General features: G+C 47.2%; 7 protein-coding genes across 7 annotated transcripts; 2 read left to right on the forward strand and 5 right to left on the reverse strand.

Moving 5' to 3' along the window:
* Window positions 1-363: 363 nt before the first annotated feature.
* Window positions 364-1,424, forward strand: N7520_006282 (uncharacterized protein; the record flags this gene model as incomplete). The annotated part of the gene is made up of 2 exons (XM_057140216.1): window positions 364-1,005; window positions 1,065-1,424. The coding sequence occupies 2 exons, from the start codon at window positions 364-366 to the stop codon at window positions 1,422-1,424; spliced, it is 1,002 nt and encodes a 333-aa protein (XP_056994222.1).
* Window positions 1,425-1,568: 144 nt separating this feature from the next.
* N7520_006283 (DUF4246 domain-containing protein) lies at window positions 1,569-3,308 on the reverse strand (the record flags this gene model as incomplete). Its single annotated transcript, XM_057140217.1, has 3 exons — window positions 1,569-2,180; window positions 2,241-3,209; window positions 3,261-3,308. 3 exons carry the CDS (start codon window positions 3,306-3,308, stop codon window positions 1,569-1,571), a joined length of 1,629 nt encoding a protein of 542 aa, XP_056994223.1.
* Window positions 3,309-4,504: 1,196 nt separating this feature from the next.
* N7520_006284 (uncharacterized protein) lies at window positions 4,505-4,737 on the reverse strand (the record flags this gene model as incomplete). The annotated part of the gene is made up of 2 exons (XM_057140218.1): window positions 4,505-4,684; window positions 4,711-4,737. 2 exons carry the CDS (start codon window positions 4,735-4,737, stop codon window positions 4,505-4,507), a joined length of 207 nt encoding a protein of 68 aa, XP_056994224.1.
* A 2,642-nt stretch (window positions 4,738-7,379) lies between these two features.
* N7520_006285 (cytochrome P450) lies at window positions 7,380-9,156 on the reverse strand (the record flags this gene model as incomplete). Its single annotated transcript, XM_057140219.1, has 6 exons — window positions 7,380-7,571; window positions 7,636-7,764; window positions 7,815-7,916; window positions 7,973-8,734; window positions 8,791-8,876; window positions 8,928-9,156. The coding sequence occupies 6 exons, from the start codon at window positions 9,154-9,156 to the stop codon at window positions 7,380-7,382; spliced, it is 1,500 nt and encodes a 499-aa protein (XP_056994225.1).
* A 595-nt stretch (window positions 9,157-9,751) lies between these two features.
* N7520_006286 (uncharacterized protein) lies at window positions 9,752-11,023 on the forward strand (the record flags this gene model as incomplete). Its single annotated transcript, XM_057140220.1, has 4 exons — window positions 9,752-9,925; window positions 9,985-10,469; window positions 10,542-10,550; window positions 10,618-11,023. 4 exons carry the CDS (start codon window positions 9,752-9,754, stop codon window positions 11,021-11,023), a joined length of 1,074 nt encoding a protein of 357 aa, XP_056994226.1.
* A 127-nt stretch (window positions 11,024-11,150) lies between these two features.
* Window positions 11,151-12,398, reverse strand: N7520_006287 (uncharacterized protein; the record flags this gene model as incomplete). Its single annotated transcript, XM_057140221.1, has 1 exon — window positions 11,151-12,398. One exon carries the CDS (start codon window positions 12,396-12,398, stop codon window positions 11,151-11,153), a length of 1,248 nt encoding a protein of 415 aa, XP_056994227.1.
* A 760-nt stretch (window positions 12,399-13,158) lies between these two features.
* Window positions 13,159-14,929, reverse strand: N7520_006288 (putative GPI anchored cell wall protein; the record flags this gene model as incomplete). The annotated part of the gene is made up of 3 exons (XM_057140222.1): window positions 13,159-13,186; window positions 13,242-14,646; window positions 14,698-14,929. 3 exons carry the CDS (start codon window positions 14,927-14,929, stop codon window positions 13,159-13,161), a joined length of 1,665 nt encoding a protein of 554 aa, XP_056994228.1.
* Between the last annotated feature and the right edge of the window lie 1,855 nt (window positions 14,930-16,784).

A 16,784-nucleotide genomic window follows, 5' to 3' on the forward strand; every position in this document is an offset into this window, starting at 1 on the left:
ATCCTATGGTATCTCGCCAAGGCTTGCGCCTTCCCGAACGGGAAAGGTTCCAGGTGCCATAGATGCAAACTCGATCCATCAGCTTCTCGTCGACAGAGCCAATTCTTTTAAGATTTGTAAGTCGTATTAATTGCTAGTCCAATAGTAGCATTACAGCGAGACGGGATTAAAAGGCCAAGAACTGTGCTTGCCAGGTTCAGAAAAGCCGTTGAGATAGATGACAAATGTTCTCAATATAATGCCAAAACTTGCCGCTGCAGTTACCATTGTTGCAGCGCAGTCCTATAAGTACTCGTTCCTACCTCTTCTCAATACAATTTCTTCCAGTGATCATCCGTATATCCCAAAAAGTCAAACATCAGCATGGATGGAACTGTCCTTATCACCGGAGCGAACGGCTCTTTAGCCCTTGGCTTCGCACAGGCGTTCCTTTCGTTATACCCCAACCACACACTCATGGCGACAGTCAGAAACACGTCCTCAGAAAAAGACCCCAACACTGCCAGACTGTTCGATCTTGTATCGAAATACCCCGACGCGAACGTCCACATCGAAGCCCTCGATCTCAGCAGCCTCTCAAACGTCCGCTCCTTCGCAGAAAAACTCTCAACTCGCATCCATGCTGGAGAAATCCCCCGTCTGGCAGCTTTGATCTGCAACGCCGCCTCTATTTCCCTCGGAGGAGGCCAGAGATTTACTCCCAATGGTTACGAAAGCACCTTTCAAATCAGTCACCTGTCGCATTACCCACTGGTTCTGAAACTTCTTCGCAGCATGGACGTCAACTCGGGACGAATTGTAATCCTGGGATCAATTACACACTATGTAGATAAACCGAATCCTTTGTACTCGCTCAACACATGCGTACCTGATGACATTGAAGAACTTGTGAAACCGGGTCCTGATCCGCCGTCTCTGCTTTATGACCGCGGATTTCAGAGATATGGGATAGCGAAGCTTGCAAATGTGACTTTCGCAAACGATCTGAATAGAAGATTGAAAAAGGCAAGTTCCATTCAACTAATGTGAATGGAAGCAAATGACTGAGTCTTTCTTAATAACAGGACTCGAATCTATCGAACGTGACCGCTTTGTCCATGGACCCCGGTGGACTCCCTTCATCAAGGGGCCAAGCTGAGCAAAAAAAATCCGTCAGACTCATTTTCGCAATTATCAACTTTTTGATGCCAGTGCTCAAGCACCTTACCACCAACTTCCGGGCGACGGAAGATTCAGGTCTAGACCTTGTCGCTGTTAGTGTTGGCCCGGAAGTTCATGGAAAAAGTGGATACTTTGATGGGCAGAAACAGGAAAGCCCTACGGTTGCTAGTGAAGATGTGGAATTTCAAAAAAGGCTTTGGGATGCATGTTGGAGATGGGCTGGGCTCAGTGATGGGGAAACTACTCTTCAAGGTTGCTCCTAGTTCTGGAGGCTCTCGGCGAGCATTGAACAACTGTCAATTCTAGACTTGATACAGGTAGATCTGTTCGTGGTTTAGCTCAGCAAAGAAAATATAGCTTTGAAGCAGTCAACTGTGTTCAAGTCCCTCCAGAATACACAAAGTATTTCAATGTTCACAAAGACTAAAAGAACCCCTCTCAAACACCTCGTTCTGCTCCACAGATTTCACACTCCTCTCCTTCATAAGCTCCAACCTCAACCCCTTCGCCTCCTCCATACTCATTAATGGCTGCAACACACCCTCCTCACAAACCATGTCTTTCAACTCAGCGGGAAGTCTTCCCGAAAGCACCTCGTGAGTCAGATCGTGCTTCTCCTTCCCCCAATCCTCCTGCTGCGGAGGAACATTCGCAGTCGAAATGATCCGTAGATGGGGATCAACAAGGAACAAAGCTAGGATCTTCCGGTGGCCAGGTTTGGAAGGATCAGCTAGCGAGAATGGAGTGACTCGGTGCTGGAGGACGTTTGGAAAGGTCAGGAGGCGACCTTGGCGACAGCTGACTTCTCCTAGGTCTTGTGTGATCTGGCAATTGTTGTCGTTACCAGTAACTTCGTGTTCAAATCCGTAGATTTGTTGAAGGAATTCGTGACGGCTTTGGGGGTAGCGGACACCCTCTGCGATATAGTCTGCGTTGGCACGTTGGCGGAATGCCAGGGGGCTTTCTGTGATGTTTTCGCTGTCATAATAGTAGATGGCTGTTGCACAAATGCGTTCATTCTGTATGGTGGTTAGTAAGGGATGTCCAGGTGAGAGACAATTTTGCACCGTGTCACTCACCAATTGGCCTTCAATATGCCAGGATCCTCCATTGTACTTGGGCGATTCAGGAGATAGTTCAATATTAGCCAACTTCACAATAACCTGTAATCCAGTCTTGCCAAACTGCTCGTGAATGTTAATCTCATTTTGGACAGCGAGCTTATCTCTTTGGAACTGGCCAGGCTCCGGCTTTTTTATCACCTGATTCTCCTCATATGCGTCAAATCGCTGATAGAAAGCCTCATCGTCTTCATCAGGCCATTGCTCTGGTGGTGGGTCTGAGGGCTCTTCATATTCAACCTGGTCAAATATGATTCGGCGAGAATTATATCTCTCACCTGTCAAGCTTCTGTTCCACAGAGGTATAGCGCGGGCAATGAATTTTTCAACGATGGCGTACAGGTCACGATGTCGTACAGGATGCAAATTGTTGATGTAGGAGGTGATACGGCACTCGTGCTCCGCTTCCGTGACGTTGAGCCCCACATCACAAGGAAGCCATTGAAACTTGTGACTGTAGAGAACCTCATCAAAGTAACGGCGCGCTACAAATCTAGAAGCCCTACCCTGTTCGATCATTGATGGGATTGGCAGTATTTCACCCTGCCCTGTCGTACCAAGGCAGTCTTCAAGACCGATTGTCTCGTCACGTAAGATACGGCTGTGTCCGTATACGAGCGGAAAAAGTGATGGATGCACTAGATCGAGGACCTTTTGGTCCGATCCTGGATGGTAATCTTTCTGATCGTCTGATACGTTTTCCAGAGGAGCCACTGCGTCTGCTAGGGCTTTTCGCAAATCTTCTGGGATTGCGGTGTCTGATTTGACCACACCCATGTCAAACACGGTGACGAACCCTTCGTCTTTGAGAAATTCGGCTTTCGCTTGCAGTTCTTCGAAGATGTAGTCAATCATTGCGGGGGAGATATCCTCGCCACTTGTGGAAATCTCCTCGCGCCATTTGGAGACAATTTCCTCGTTGAGGATCTAGTAGACCTATCAGTGCTGGTCTTCCTCAGATCGATGGATATGAAGTACTTTTCGATCCCATTCCGGCTTGTCGGTAATAGCGTTCATCACGCGCATCATCAAAATTTCACGTTGAATCTTGGCAAATCTATAACCAGGATTACTGCGTGTTCCAGCCAGTCATGTTGATGATCGTCTTACCCTGCATGAAATTGCAATGCATGTTCAAAGAGCGGAATGGGTCGAAATAAGTTTGCCATGTTTTGCTGTGGATGTTAGAGATTCCTATCATCATCCAGGTCAAGAGTCATACCGGAGGTAGATAATTGAGAGGCAAGGTGAAGCCGGGCAACCCGGACTGTTCCGGAGCGGGCATTTCTGGTCCAAGCATTTTTGCGGTTCGATCAGAGATGATTTCCTGAATACGAGATAGGAGATTCCTTATATAGTCTCGCCGGTGGTTTAGCCAAGGCCAAGGGAGCGCGCTAAAGCTTGGCGGCACAGGCTGCCAGAGGTGCCTGCCTAGTGCCTAGTGCCTAGTGCCTGGAAAGATCCATGGATCCGGATCCATACCGATTTGGGTAATCGATTCGTCTAAGTACAAGAAATTGTAGCCTCTATTCTTTTTTACACTTTCAAAGATACCTGATTATAAAGTTTCCCGAACAGGCGGCAGGTACCTTCCATAGTCTGAGGGTAACTTGTCAACTGACAAGGCATAAACAATGTCTGAAAAGCGCATAGTCAACACTGAGGGGAGCAGCAACATCATACAATACAGTGTAATGGAAAGCAAGGCTGGCCTGTGCCCTGGGTGAAAATAACAGTAGACAAAGCATTATTAGGCAATGTTCTAAACAAGATAAAAATGACAGAGAAGGGAAAAATACATAGAACTGAATTAAAAAGGGTTTGTATGCAAGGAAAAATAGGGGACATCTTCATCAGAACCAGGGAAGTATTATTTGAGAAACAGGGGCATATTCATTCGTTGCTTGTTCGAATAATTCATGACCGGAAGATGTTTTGTTCTTGGCTTCGGGTTTCTTTGGGGCCCCTTCTCTCTCTCAGTCCCAATACCAATGACATCTCTTGCTTCAGTCGTGATGCAACAGTTCATCAAAGCCGAACCAACGCCAAAAGCAAGAAGACTGAGCAAAATTAGATAGGAAAAAGGGGGGACGTGGGATTAATAGACCGTTACACGGCGTGACCAGCACCAACCGGGCTCCGGGGGGACTCGGGCAGAAAGGGCAGAAGATTAAGAATGCATCATGTTCCAAGGCAGCATCATAGAACAGGAAAAGGTCAGACTAATACAAGGGTGACTTGACATCTTGAACTCCACGTCGGACAACATCCTCGACTCGCCAGCGGGGAGGAGAGATGTTAGGGGTGCGCTTACGCTGCCACTCCTTCTCCATCTCGGGCGGGGGAGCCATTTCCTCAGCAGGGGGCAGCGCACCGCCAGCGATACCGGTAGAGAACTTGAGCTGCAAGACATTGCCGATCTCGTCACAGGCAACCAAAACCCGGTCGAGATCATCCTTGGTGTGAGCAGCCGACACACAGAAACGAGCACGGGACAAAACCAGAGGAGTAGCGGGGTATCCGACAACGACAACGGAGATCTTGCGCTTCAGCATCTCATGGGAGAATGCGGGCATCTTTGCAGGGTTGAAAAGGAGAACATCTTGTTCCTCAACTGGAGCATACACTTTATCAAGTCATCAAGCCGGCCCCCGTCTGTACATTCCATCCTTTCTACCGTCATATCTAGCCCCAGGAGCGTTCGTATTAGGCTTTCTTCGAAATACCCATCAATCTTCAAATTGACCACAAGTACCCAAGTCCGATACCATATGTCATCCAAGCGCTTCAGACCTTTGTAGCCCATAAATGCGAAAAGAAGTTCTTTTCGGAACCGGGACGGGTGGACTCGTTTGCGACCTTGATGATAGCATATCCCGTGCCACTTAGAGCCTTGTGGTAGTGCGAGCCCAATGGTCTCCTCTAGACGCCCGATTTTGTCACCTATTTTATTCAAGGTGACCCCATGTTGTCGACCAATGACATGGACAGAATGAACCATCTTTTGATAAAGATAGCCTAAGAGATTACTGTCGATCAAAACAAACATGCCCTCTAACCGGGATCATGAACTAACGGAGGACGAGGAAAAGCACTCGCAGCTTGAGTTCTGGTCCCTTCTGGTATCCATGCGTGGGGATATTTTGTTCACCAAGCCTATATCACACACTAATTCAGTCGGCTGAGGCTAACGTAAATGTGCCAACACAGTATCCTGTTACCCGGCAGCTGAATGTGGCTTCGCCGCTGCTGGATGTAGAAATAAGAATCAAATTCTTGAACTAAGCTTCTTTCGGATATGCGAGAGATTATGATATGGTAACGTCATGCTAAAACCTAGGCGAATGCTGGAAGAGCGACAGTGATTGCCAAATCACCTCCTCCATCTCGATCCTCAAGAATATCAGAATCTCGTTTGATCAAAATGCTTCTCTGGTCAGACGTTAGCCAGTCCGACGCGCCTAAATTTATCGGCAGAGAGGTGAAAAGACCAGACGAATTGAAGAAAAGTCGTTGGAATCACAAACGCAATTGGAAGAATAAAGTCGTGATTTTCAGCAAAAACATATATTTTCGCCTTCTGCAAATCGATAGATACCAGCCTACTACCATGATACTCTGTTTAGGAGACGGTATCCTCCGCAACATCTATCAATACCTTCCTGTGATTGACAAGGTCTGCCTATCTCTTAGCTGCAAACGGCTCTTCAGCCAGTTTGAAAAATTTGCCAACAAGCGCAGTTAAATTTGCCCCGGCTTTTTTTCCTTAAAATTCCTGTCGTCTGCGTGAACAGCAAAGATATACCGCGGAATCAACTCTTGCTTCGGCTTGAGGATGGCAGATGGTCATACTGTGGGGATTGTTTGAAACTTCATCCACGGAAAGAGTTCACCAATGTTTCTCTGAAAATTGCAGCTATAGAAAGACGATGTGCACCTGACGCTGGGATAGTGGGTATTTGTCCATGTATTTCCCTGACTCTTCGAGATCGAGGTCACCTCATAGATCTCCTCCAATCGCCTACCACGGAGCCCGGAACCAAATATGGGGTTTTGCAATTGAAACGCAATGGGAACTCCAGTTTTACCCATCGCTGTATATTCTACTTGGGACCAAAGCTTACGGTGAAATACTCAACGGATTTATCAATTATACGACCGGGTGGCGTAGTAATGCATTCGCATTTTACTATTTGGATTTCTGCCGCCTTATCACATCCTCTAATTGACCAACCTATCTTCGCATGTCCACACGAGAACCTCATATCTGTGATTTATGAGAAAGTACTAGCCGCAAGTTCTGCCAGGAATGCTGGACCTGGATTTCGGCACCGGCTCAACGCCCTGGTTGTGTTATTTTCACTATAGATCGTAATCTAGGAGGACTTGAGTACCCCGAAGAGCCTCTCCTTTGGGATAGAGATAACTGGATGGGTAACCTTCGCTTGACTAAAGGGGAATTTGAAAAGTGCAAGGGATATTAATATGATTTGAAAATTTCCAATAAACAGATCATGGCGTTCTGACTGACTATATTCCAGCCCACCGCTAGTAGGCTTGGAAAGGCACATGCAAACAATCCTTCGTCAATGGGATTCCGACTATCAAACAGATCAATGGGATCAAGCTTTGCGTAGGCGACAATTGAGATACCATCACTAATCTTACAATTCTATTTCTGATTCTTCGATTACAGTGTGCAGTGCCTCGGCGGCGATGATAGCAGCAGCATTCTGCTAAAGGTAGCAGATATTAGGGGTTGGGCCACTTGCTATTGATTTGAAGGGAAGGCAACATTTATTTGATTAGTTTGAGTATTACTACTTGGCACATGACCCTGGATAGCCTCGTTTAGGCCTAGCAGCATCCACCCACTGGATATAAATCTCTCTTTCTCTCCTTCTCCTTTCAATGTTTTCCGCAGCGGGACGAAACGACCTGCTACTTTGATGGTGGAGAATGTCATTGGCCGACGTATATCAACAAGAATGGCAGTTTGGGGTGGAATAATCAGGATTAACAAAATATTATGATCAAAACTTTTCTTGTTCATCTCAACTGATGGTCTCATCTCCAATCATTTGGCACCCACTTCAATCATACAGTAGTACGGCGGCGAATATTGCAAGGCCACCCCCACGGCATGACAGTGAAATGATTCGTCCACTCCCACTCTTTCTTGGAATTCTCAAGCTCAAATTCAAAGTCTCGAACCATGGTGGCAATAAACTTGGTGATCTCGAAGTGAGCAAGATTGCGCCCAGGGCATTGGTTGTATCCAGCGCCCCACTACAGAGATAGAATCTGTTAGTAGTTGGCCATATAAGAAGATGCGTTTATGATTTCTACTTACATGGATAAGGAAAGAATCCATGCTCTTTGTGTCAGCCTGAAGCCAGCGATTTGGGTTGAAGGTGTTGCAGTCTTCGCCAAATAATGCTGGATTTCGGTGGTAGACCCACGGATTGACACTCAGAATGATCTAGATAATATATTAATGAATATTCGATAACAATCCACTTATCAACTTACACCCTCTGGGAAATATCTGTCTCCAATTGTCATTCCACCCTTTGGCACAACTCGGGGAAGGGGACTGGGAACTGCGCTGTGAAGCCGGTAGATCTCTTTCATCTATGCAGATAGTTAATACGAAAGGCACATAGAACGCAAAATTGCTGAGAACATACACAAGCTTGAAGGAAGGGCAATTTTTGTGCTTCATTATACTGAACAATGGGCGACAATTCTCCACAAGTCTGAGCAGCATCAATCTCCTCGCGAAGCCGCTGCAGATGCTGAGGGCTGTGAATTAGACAATAAATAAGCGCCTGCAGAGTCGCGCTGACAGTGTCTGCACCGGCACCAACATTGGCCACTGCAGCACCGAAGATCTCACTCTCGGCCATACGGTCCGGGTATTTGGCACGAGTATCGAGCCATTGCTGCATCATGTCCTTGCGCACTGCAGGGTTCTCTTTGCGCACCTTGATAGCCGCGAGACAGGTATCGAAAATATGCGACGATGGCTGAATGCCCAGGCGACTAAGAAGTGGGTTGCCCAAGGTGAGGTTGTGAAGCCAGATATAGTGACCCATAACGGCAACGTACAGAGCGAGGGCTCTGGTATTGGAGATGGCGTTCCCAATATCCGTACCGGTCTCGACGAAGCCGAAGGATTTGGAGAAAGTGACTTCACCGAGAACGTCAAAAGCATAAAAGGTGCACCACGTTTCAAATTTGAATGGCTTGCTAGCTTTTGCATATTCGTCCATGGCTTCAGTGAAGAGCTTCAAGACAGCATCGACGTAGGGCTCGGACTTGATGATGTTGGAAAGTGCATACCCCGATGCAATGTTCCGATTCTTTTCGATGTGTCGTCGGTGATCCAGTTCTGACATCTGGTTGACATAGTGATAGTCTGGAAGACTAAAGATGGCATACCATGGGCCCTGTATGGCAATTAGTTCTGGCACGTTTACCTGGGTAACTTGGTTTAATTGAGTACCTTTGCAATATTTGCATGCAGGAGCTGTCTCACTGCATCTGGATGAGAGACGCTAACTTCGTTATCTCTAATGCGAACAAAATATCCTATTTCATATCAGCGCTTCTGTTCTCACTTGGAAAGGAGAGGTAAGATACCATGCTTCTGGTGTAATTTGAGAGTCTCATCTTCAAGGTGTCCTTTGTACAACTGAGCGACTACCCAAAGACTGGAAAAAGATCCCCAGAATGGACCCGGGATGTCCCTGATCGATGTGCAGTAACGTCGGATCAGTACACGAGCAATAAAGCCACCAATAAGAACTACGCCCCATATAAAGCGTGTATTCAGCGAAGCTATCACATCAGAAATAATGAGTGGGGTCATATTGTATGCACAGCATGACTCGAGTCAAGTTGGAGGGGGAAAAACAAAAAAAAGGGGCCGAAAACTTCCCAGGGAATCATACTTAGCTATAGGGACCACCCCGGGGAACATGAGTAATTAGAATTCGCTGGCCTCTAATCGGTCTAGACAAGCATAAGATCGGCTAGTAAGCGAAAACTTCCATCCGTAAAATTGTTCGAGAAATTCCAGAGCCTCGTCGGCAAAGAACGTGCAACCAGTTTGTGCGATATCCCGCCCTTGCATGGTTCTATACTGTAACAAGACAGGTGAAGCAGCTAGATCGCACCAATGTGGGTTTTTTGTGGAGATGATCATGTTTTTAGGGACCAAACATAATCTCAGAATCATTAGTTTCATCTTAGCGTGGCGTAAACGAATGAATCGACCGACAGACTAGTCTTAAAGAGGTAACCAGGCTGGAATAATGTGTTGATTGGGATCCACCTTTTCCAGCCCGCAGACGTTTCCGTGGGAAAGATGACAAGAGACATTGTTCTTTTAAACTACCCCGTACGGACTAAGTTTCCTTTGACCATGCGCCTGCCTCGACGCCTTCCCAGGTGATCTCCTTGCTATGTCGTCTCAGGATTCTGCGGCCTATGTGGCCGAGAATCGAGGACCATCTGCGATAACAGGCATGTATATTGTTACAGCATTGTCAACAACAGTTGTCCTGATCCGTTTATACGCCCGTGGGATTCAAATTCAAGAACTGGGCAGGGATGACTATTTAATTGTGGTCGGACAGGTAAAATCTCCATCTCCTTGAAGAACTTGTGCAAACGTCAATTCTTATGCGCAATTTAGCTATTCGCGTGGGTCGACATGGTCCTATCAATAATGGTGGTCCGTCACGGCGCTGGCGAACATCTTCAGGCCCTAGTCAATCATCCAGAGAAGATGGTCAAGATGTACAAATGGCTTGTCGCAGCCCAGATGATATACTTTGCCTCACTTTGGATATGTCGAGTTTCCGGCTTAGCATTCTATGCGCGTCTGAATCCCATGCCACGATTCACACTATACATGCGTCTGGCCTTGGCCTTTGTGACTGCTGTATGGGTAGCACAGTCTCTTATCATTGGGCTTCAATGTATTCCAATTCAAGCCTTGTGGGATACAAGTGTCAAGGGTAAATGCTTGACCTCGACACAAGTTTTTATCTCGACTTCCGTCATGACGATTATCTGCGATTCCCTTATTTTAATATTGCCTGTCAAAATTGTGCTCAAGCTGCAAGTCAATCTTGCCAGAAAAATTTCCCTGCTCTTCATTTTCTGCTTTGGTATCTTGTGAGTGACAACCCCCATATCTCATCCTTCGCCTCGACCCTATTGAAAATCATTCTAATGTCTTGGCACTAGTGCAATTGTGTGAGTACAGCGCCGAACATTCAGAGTGAAAAACAGCTCACTGCTGATTATTCAATACTTCAAATAGTACATCTATCCTCCGCATGGTCTCGATGATCGTCGCCCTTGACCACCCAACCGACCTCACCTGGTACTTCTCCGTCGTTATGGCCTGGAGTACCTCAGAAATCTCCGCCATTGTCATCGCACTCTCGCTACCCGCCTTAAGAGGCTTCTTTGGCATTCTGCGAACAAAAGGCCGGTCTACCAACAAGAGCAAATCCAATGGCACAGGCTCTATTCGTCTTACTCCCGTTTCACAATCCAATCGAATATTTGACGGCTCGGTTCAAAACACCGTTAGCATAGATACCCGGAGGAGCTCAAGTCAGGAAGCTCTTTTCTGGGATATGAAAGATACACAGAGCATACGGGTCATGGATACAGTACATGTAGATATTGATGACGGTTCGGATCGGCACATACAGCATTAAAAGCTGAAAATTAATGACAGTAGGAACGAAAGTACCGTTTCATAATAACCAATGGAATACCCCACTATTTCGATCCAAGTCACAGTGCAAATTGCAACACGCATGTGCATGAATTCAATTTTATAAGTTATAACAAATAACAACACGAACAAAAAGCCATGGTACGGTCATCTATTGCCAAATGGGGAGCGGACTCCCGTCGCCGAAGTTTGAGGACTCCATTGCTTCGCTCAATAAACAGCCTCCAAACACACTCTTTAACCGCATGCTCCCAGTCAATCTCCTCATTTTTCAATCTCATTAGCATATCAACTCGGACCAGAAGCTGCCAGCAATACTTAAGATATTTTCGCAACTCGCAAGAGTTATCCATATGTAAGGGATCATCCGCCGTAGTCATTCTTCGCGAGGGCGTGTAGTCGGCAAATTCAATCACATCTAGACAAAGCTCCGCCGGAAGACCCTTTCCCATGAGAATCCGCATGACTTTGGCGATATCATCCTGATGTGGACTATATACGCCATTGTCGGCGGCGGATTTGAACCTGGCGAATGGCATATGTCCACACCGTTCATTGAACTTGTGAAGATCCAGCTGGTGCGACAGTCCAAAGAACACTTGGTGAGGAAGCGTCTGTGTTGTTGGTTGGGTGCAGTACAGGAGAGTCAGCTGATACGCGCGAGTGAGACGGTAGTCAAGATGGCTTTCGTGCTTGATGACAGGGACATCGCGTCGTGGGGTTCGCATATAAATCTTCCTACTTTCCTCATCGTAAAGCTCGGGCTTTTGAAGAAGGATGTTCAGACAAATATATACCATAAAGGTTGGGTAGACAAAGGCCTTGAGCCCGTAATCTTTTTCCTCATTGAATGGACGTTCCCAGGCTCTTCCCAAATTTAAAGCGTGATGTGATGCTAGTCGCAAAAGAACGTCCATTTCACTATGGAGAAGGAGGACTTTGATTGGTTCAAGCGTGTTATGAAGAGGTCTGCAATTATCCTCCCCCCGGTGTGGCATAAGATTAAACCAGAAAGATATTTTTCTGTTTTCGAGAACTTTCATGGAACGTATTTTCGCGCCTCGTTCTTCGCTTTGTCGTAGTGTGCATTTGATCTTTTCAGCAATGGCTTCTGAGAAAACTTCTTCATCACCTTTCGGCGGGTCATAATTCTCGGCATATTTTGATCTCTCGATTTTGCTGTGCTCGTCTATTGTTCGCTTAAAGGCCTTTGCGAAGTAGCTGAGGTCCGTTTCCAGCTGGGGAATCTTGGATGGGAATAGGTTGGTTTGGCATTTGCAAGATGTGTTTTCATAGCGGTATTTGAAATTGTCTGCTAAAAGCTTCCATGGAAGATTATGCGCTTGATGCGCCATTTCTCATCTTAACCTCTGTGAAACTGATTTCCAAAATCCTGCTTCATTTGAGATCTGTGCGTGTCTTCATCACGTGACTATACAACGATCCAACAGGAGGAAGTAAGAAGTGGTCAGAGGCTTGGGGAGCAATTGATTTCTCTTTCGCCTTGCGGCCATTGTTTTACCTGCCATCTGAAAACATACCAAATGCAGATAAACAACAAACTAGCAGCAGTAAAAAGACCCACATCAAGCTTTACGCCACGCCAGTTGGGCTCTTCGGATGATAGATAAGCCGCAATCGGCATTGACATGTATGAGAAAGAGTGTCGGTTGCAAAAAGGACATTTCGGACTTGAGACTCTTTCTCAAGATGTGCAGATGCCCAAGCACAAAGAAAGATAGTGGATAAGTACCTGATTTTATTAGACAATCCTTGGAAGTTGAATAAAAATACCATGATGCCCTTTCTGCATAATTTATTTACTTATTCTAGTTGAAAGGATGAACATAAGGAATGTATTGGGTTAAAAATACTAATACAACGATGGAGAAAAGCGTGTCGATTATGTACTGGGCAAAATGAAGCACTGTACGCATGGTCAGATGTTTCCGACAGGTATACATAATACCCAGCAACACACAGGCACAAAGTTAAAAGCCATAATGACATGAAGACATAAGCATGAGGCGTTCGTAACCTATACAAGGCATCGCCTATTCAGATGTTGTATTCCAAACATTGAACAAACGGATGGCCGAAAATGTGCGTATTCGTTTAGCACTTGGTGATGAAGACACCCAGACTAGAAGATAACATTAGCTGTTGATCGTGGTCATGTCGAGAGACAAGAAACTTACGGAGAGGGGTTCCAGTCATTGAACCAGTTGAGATAAGTGGTACCGGCCTCGGACATCTCGTAGGCGACGGTCTCACCAGCGGGGCAGGAGAAGGTTGAGACAACGTAGGTGTTTCCGGGAGTGATGGTAATGTCACCAAGGTTCTCGGAAACGGAGGGGGCGTTGTTGTAGGTAGTGGAGCTGCTCGCGACCTCAGACAGCTTGGAGAAGTCAATCTTGCCGTTGCCGCTGAAGGTGTAGTCGGAGGTCTCGAGATCGGCCTTCTCGGGGAACATGAAGAGCAGGTTGCAAGTCGAACCCTCGTAGGAGGACGGGATGTCAAAGTTGAAGATGGTCGAGACAGTCTCGCTCACAGTGCCGAAGTACTGGGTACCGTAGGCGGTATCGGGGGAGGAAGAGTTGATAGGGATAATCAGGTGGGGGTACTGGTACTCGCCAGAAATGAGGGTGGTGGCGCAGCTGCCGGCAGACGACTGGGTCGCAGTAGCAGCGGTGGAGGATGAGCTAGCGGAGGTGCTGGAAGACGGAACAACCATAGAGCTAGTGGTGGAGGATGAGCTAGCGGAGGTGCTGGAAGACGGAACAACCATAGAGCTAGTGGTGGGCACAGGGGACTGAGCAGGGCTTGAAGCGGCGGTGGATGCGCCAGCAGCAGGTCCAGAGGGCTGAGCGCTGCTAGAGAGAGATGAGGGGCTAGGAACAGACGACTCAGAGAGAGATGGGGCAGCAGAGGCGCTAGGGGTTGAACCACCGGCGGGTCCAGAGGGCTGAGCACTGCCAGAGGGAGAGGAGGGGCTAGGAACAGACGACTCAGAGGGAGATGGGGCAGCAGAGGCGCTAGGGGTTGAACCACCAGCAGCTCCAGAGGGCTGTGCACTACCAGAAGGAGCAGAGCCGCTAGGAGCAGGGAAGCCAGGAGTGTTGTTAGGGCAGCTACAGTCAGTAACTGTCACGGTGCTGGTCACATAGATAGGCGAGCCCCAGAGAGTAGCAGCAGAGGGAGCAGGCGCAGAAGAAGCGGAATTGGAGCTGACAGGAGAGCTAGGAGCTGGGGCAGGAGAGCTAGGAGCCGGGGCAGAAGAGCTAGGAGCCGGAGCAGAAGAGCTAGGAGCCACCATGACGCTAGACTGAGAAGCAGAAGGCATCATGGAAGACGAAGAAGGCATCATAGAAGAAGAGGAAGCACCGGCACCAGAGCCGGAGCAGGAATCAGCAGTCAGCTCGACCTTCTTGCACATAGTAACAGAGGTGCTGTTGGTAGTGTAGATGTTGCGGCCACCATTCTCGCCAGTCTCACAGGCAATGAAGTTAGGGCTGCCGTGATATTCCAATTCACCGGAAGAGGTGATGGAAAAGCCAGAAGTGGCAGTAGCACCAGTGTCACACTGGAACTGGGTAGTCTCGGCTGAATTATCTGTTAGATTATCGTCGTACCTTTGTCACTCGTTGTACTTACTAGTGAGGATGCAGCCACGGCCGGCACTGTCAGTGATGGCACCGCTCGAGTTGATACAGAAGGTAGCCGCGGACAGACTATCGTCGCCGACACGGACCTGACCATCACTGAGCTGGCCAAGGGTTCCGGACACGCCACCGGAGGCAGTCAAGTGGAAGCAGCAGCTATCGCTACGACCGACCAGGGCATTGGTGCCGGCAGCGAAGGCTGCAATGGCGATGAAGCTCTTCATTGTGCTTAGCAAATGCAAGGCAGAGATACTTGTTGAACGAATGAAGCACTCTTTTTAGAAAACGAGCGTCAGGCCTTGTTTGAGCTTTAATTTGCCGCTTTTATGGTATGGAGAAACAAAACAAAGGGTCTTAGTCCGGGGGGTATGGATATTTATAAAGGATAGTGGATGGGGCCCCAGTGTTACGAATCAAGAGATGCAACAAATCATGGCAGCCACCGAATAACCGGCTTCACTCCCCGGAAGGAATTAAAAAATAGAAATCCTTTGATGTCAGCTTCTCCGAATCGAGTATGACCAATGTCATTGACCATGGATGTGACAGTGGGTCGGTGCCTGGCCTCGGAAAGCAGGTAAGTAAAAAAAAGTCCGTACCAGTCGGAGAAGCATTCGCAGTGACATGGTCAACGTCATTCTGGAACTGAAATCCATTATTCTTTGTGGAGAAAAGCCATGCTTCATGCTCCACTATAGTGGAGCGACACCTGCACAGTGATGCGTATAGTGGACCACAATGGCCTATCATAAGAGCCATGAGCGAAATCCCATCCTGGCCTGGATCACTGGGAGCAGTCAACAATGCTGCCAAGAGCAATGCAGGCAGCGTAAATTCAAGTGGCGAATATGTTCTGCCTACCACGGAACCCATGTGAGATGTGTCTCCTTCGCGTGAATCCAAATTGAGTAAGTAAGTCTCGGATCGGATCAAATATGCCGACATCCATGGTTTTCCGGTAACATCCTTGCTTTTGATTGATCCCCATTTCCCTGCTGTACATGGTTGAAGTCAAGCTGTGAAAAGGTACGGAGGGGCCTTCGTCCAGAAAGAGCTATCTGTCAACATAGAAGTTTGCTTCCCCGGAAAACTAGGTTTATAGCTCTAAATGCAGGTGACTTGCTCAACTTGTGATGCAAGTGATCAAAGTTTTCACAGACCAAGATCAGATCCATACGTACTCGCATGATAAAGAAGCCCCGGAAGACCCTGCAACCCTTTGGGAGTGGGGACATGCGTATTTTACATCACATTAGACGATGCCTGAAGAAAAGTGGGCAAATGAAATACACAGCCTCGCATTTGAGTATCGAAAATAAATCACGGATAAGAGAGTGTACTGTAACAAGCGACTGCAAAATGTTCCTGCTGGGGTGAAAAAGCAACAGGATTGGATCGGATGTTGTGAAGCCGAGACTTATCATCATTGGGCAATAAGTGGAGCCGATCAGATTTCGGTTCAACCAACAACAAAGCAGGTTATTTATATTCATCAAGTTGAACCAGGGATGAGCAACTTCTGGCTACACACAAAAACTGTGTATGCAATGGGAGTTGGTTGCCAAAGTAGACAAAGAAGTTCACGAGACTTGGAGACTTCGAAATGTGTAGTGTGTAGTGGTAGTTGGTGGAATTGACTGAGCCACGTCATGTAAAAAGTATCTTGTTGGCTAGGTTGGGTTGGGATAGGATATTTGTGAGGGGAATTTCGTAATAGTACACGATCCGTGACGCGTGTCCAAAGTCAGATTCATACAGTAACTCTGTCATCCTGGCGATCTTAGGAAGATTAATTTCTTTCTCTGCTTCTAGAACGGCCCCCAAAAAATCAGCAAGGGATTCGCGTCTCGAGATGAGAATTCAGGAGGATCCATGCTGAATAAGGCAAAGCCAGGCTGGTTTCTAATTCTGGATCTTATCCAGGAACCAGGCAACCTTGAACCTCCTGCAATTTCCACGAGAAATCGGTCGATCGTCACATCCTCGTCAAAGTAAAAAAATTTTTAGACTTGGTACGCCACCTCCACAAGCTGCCATCATGCTTCAATCATAGACTTAGATTTTCCTGCTAGCCTTTGC

Source organism: Penicillium odoratum (genome assembly GCF_028828045.1).
Source record: "Penicillium odoratum strain IBT 22623 chromosome Unknown utg000005l_segment0_segment0, whole genome shotgun sequence".
Lineage (NCBI taxonomy): Eukaryota > Fungi > Ascomycota > Eurotiomycetes > Eurotiales > Aspergillaceae > Penicillium > Penicillium odoratum.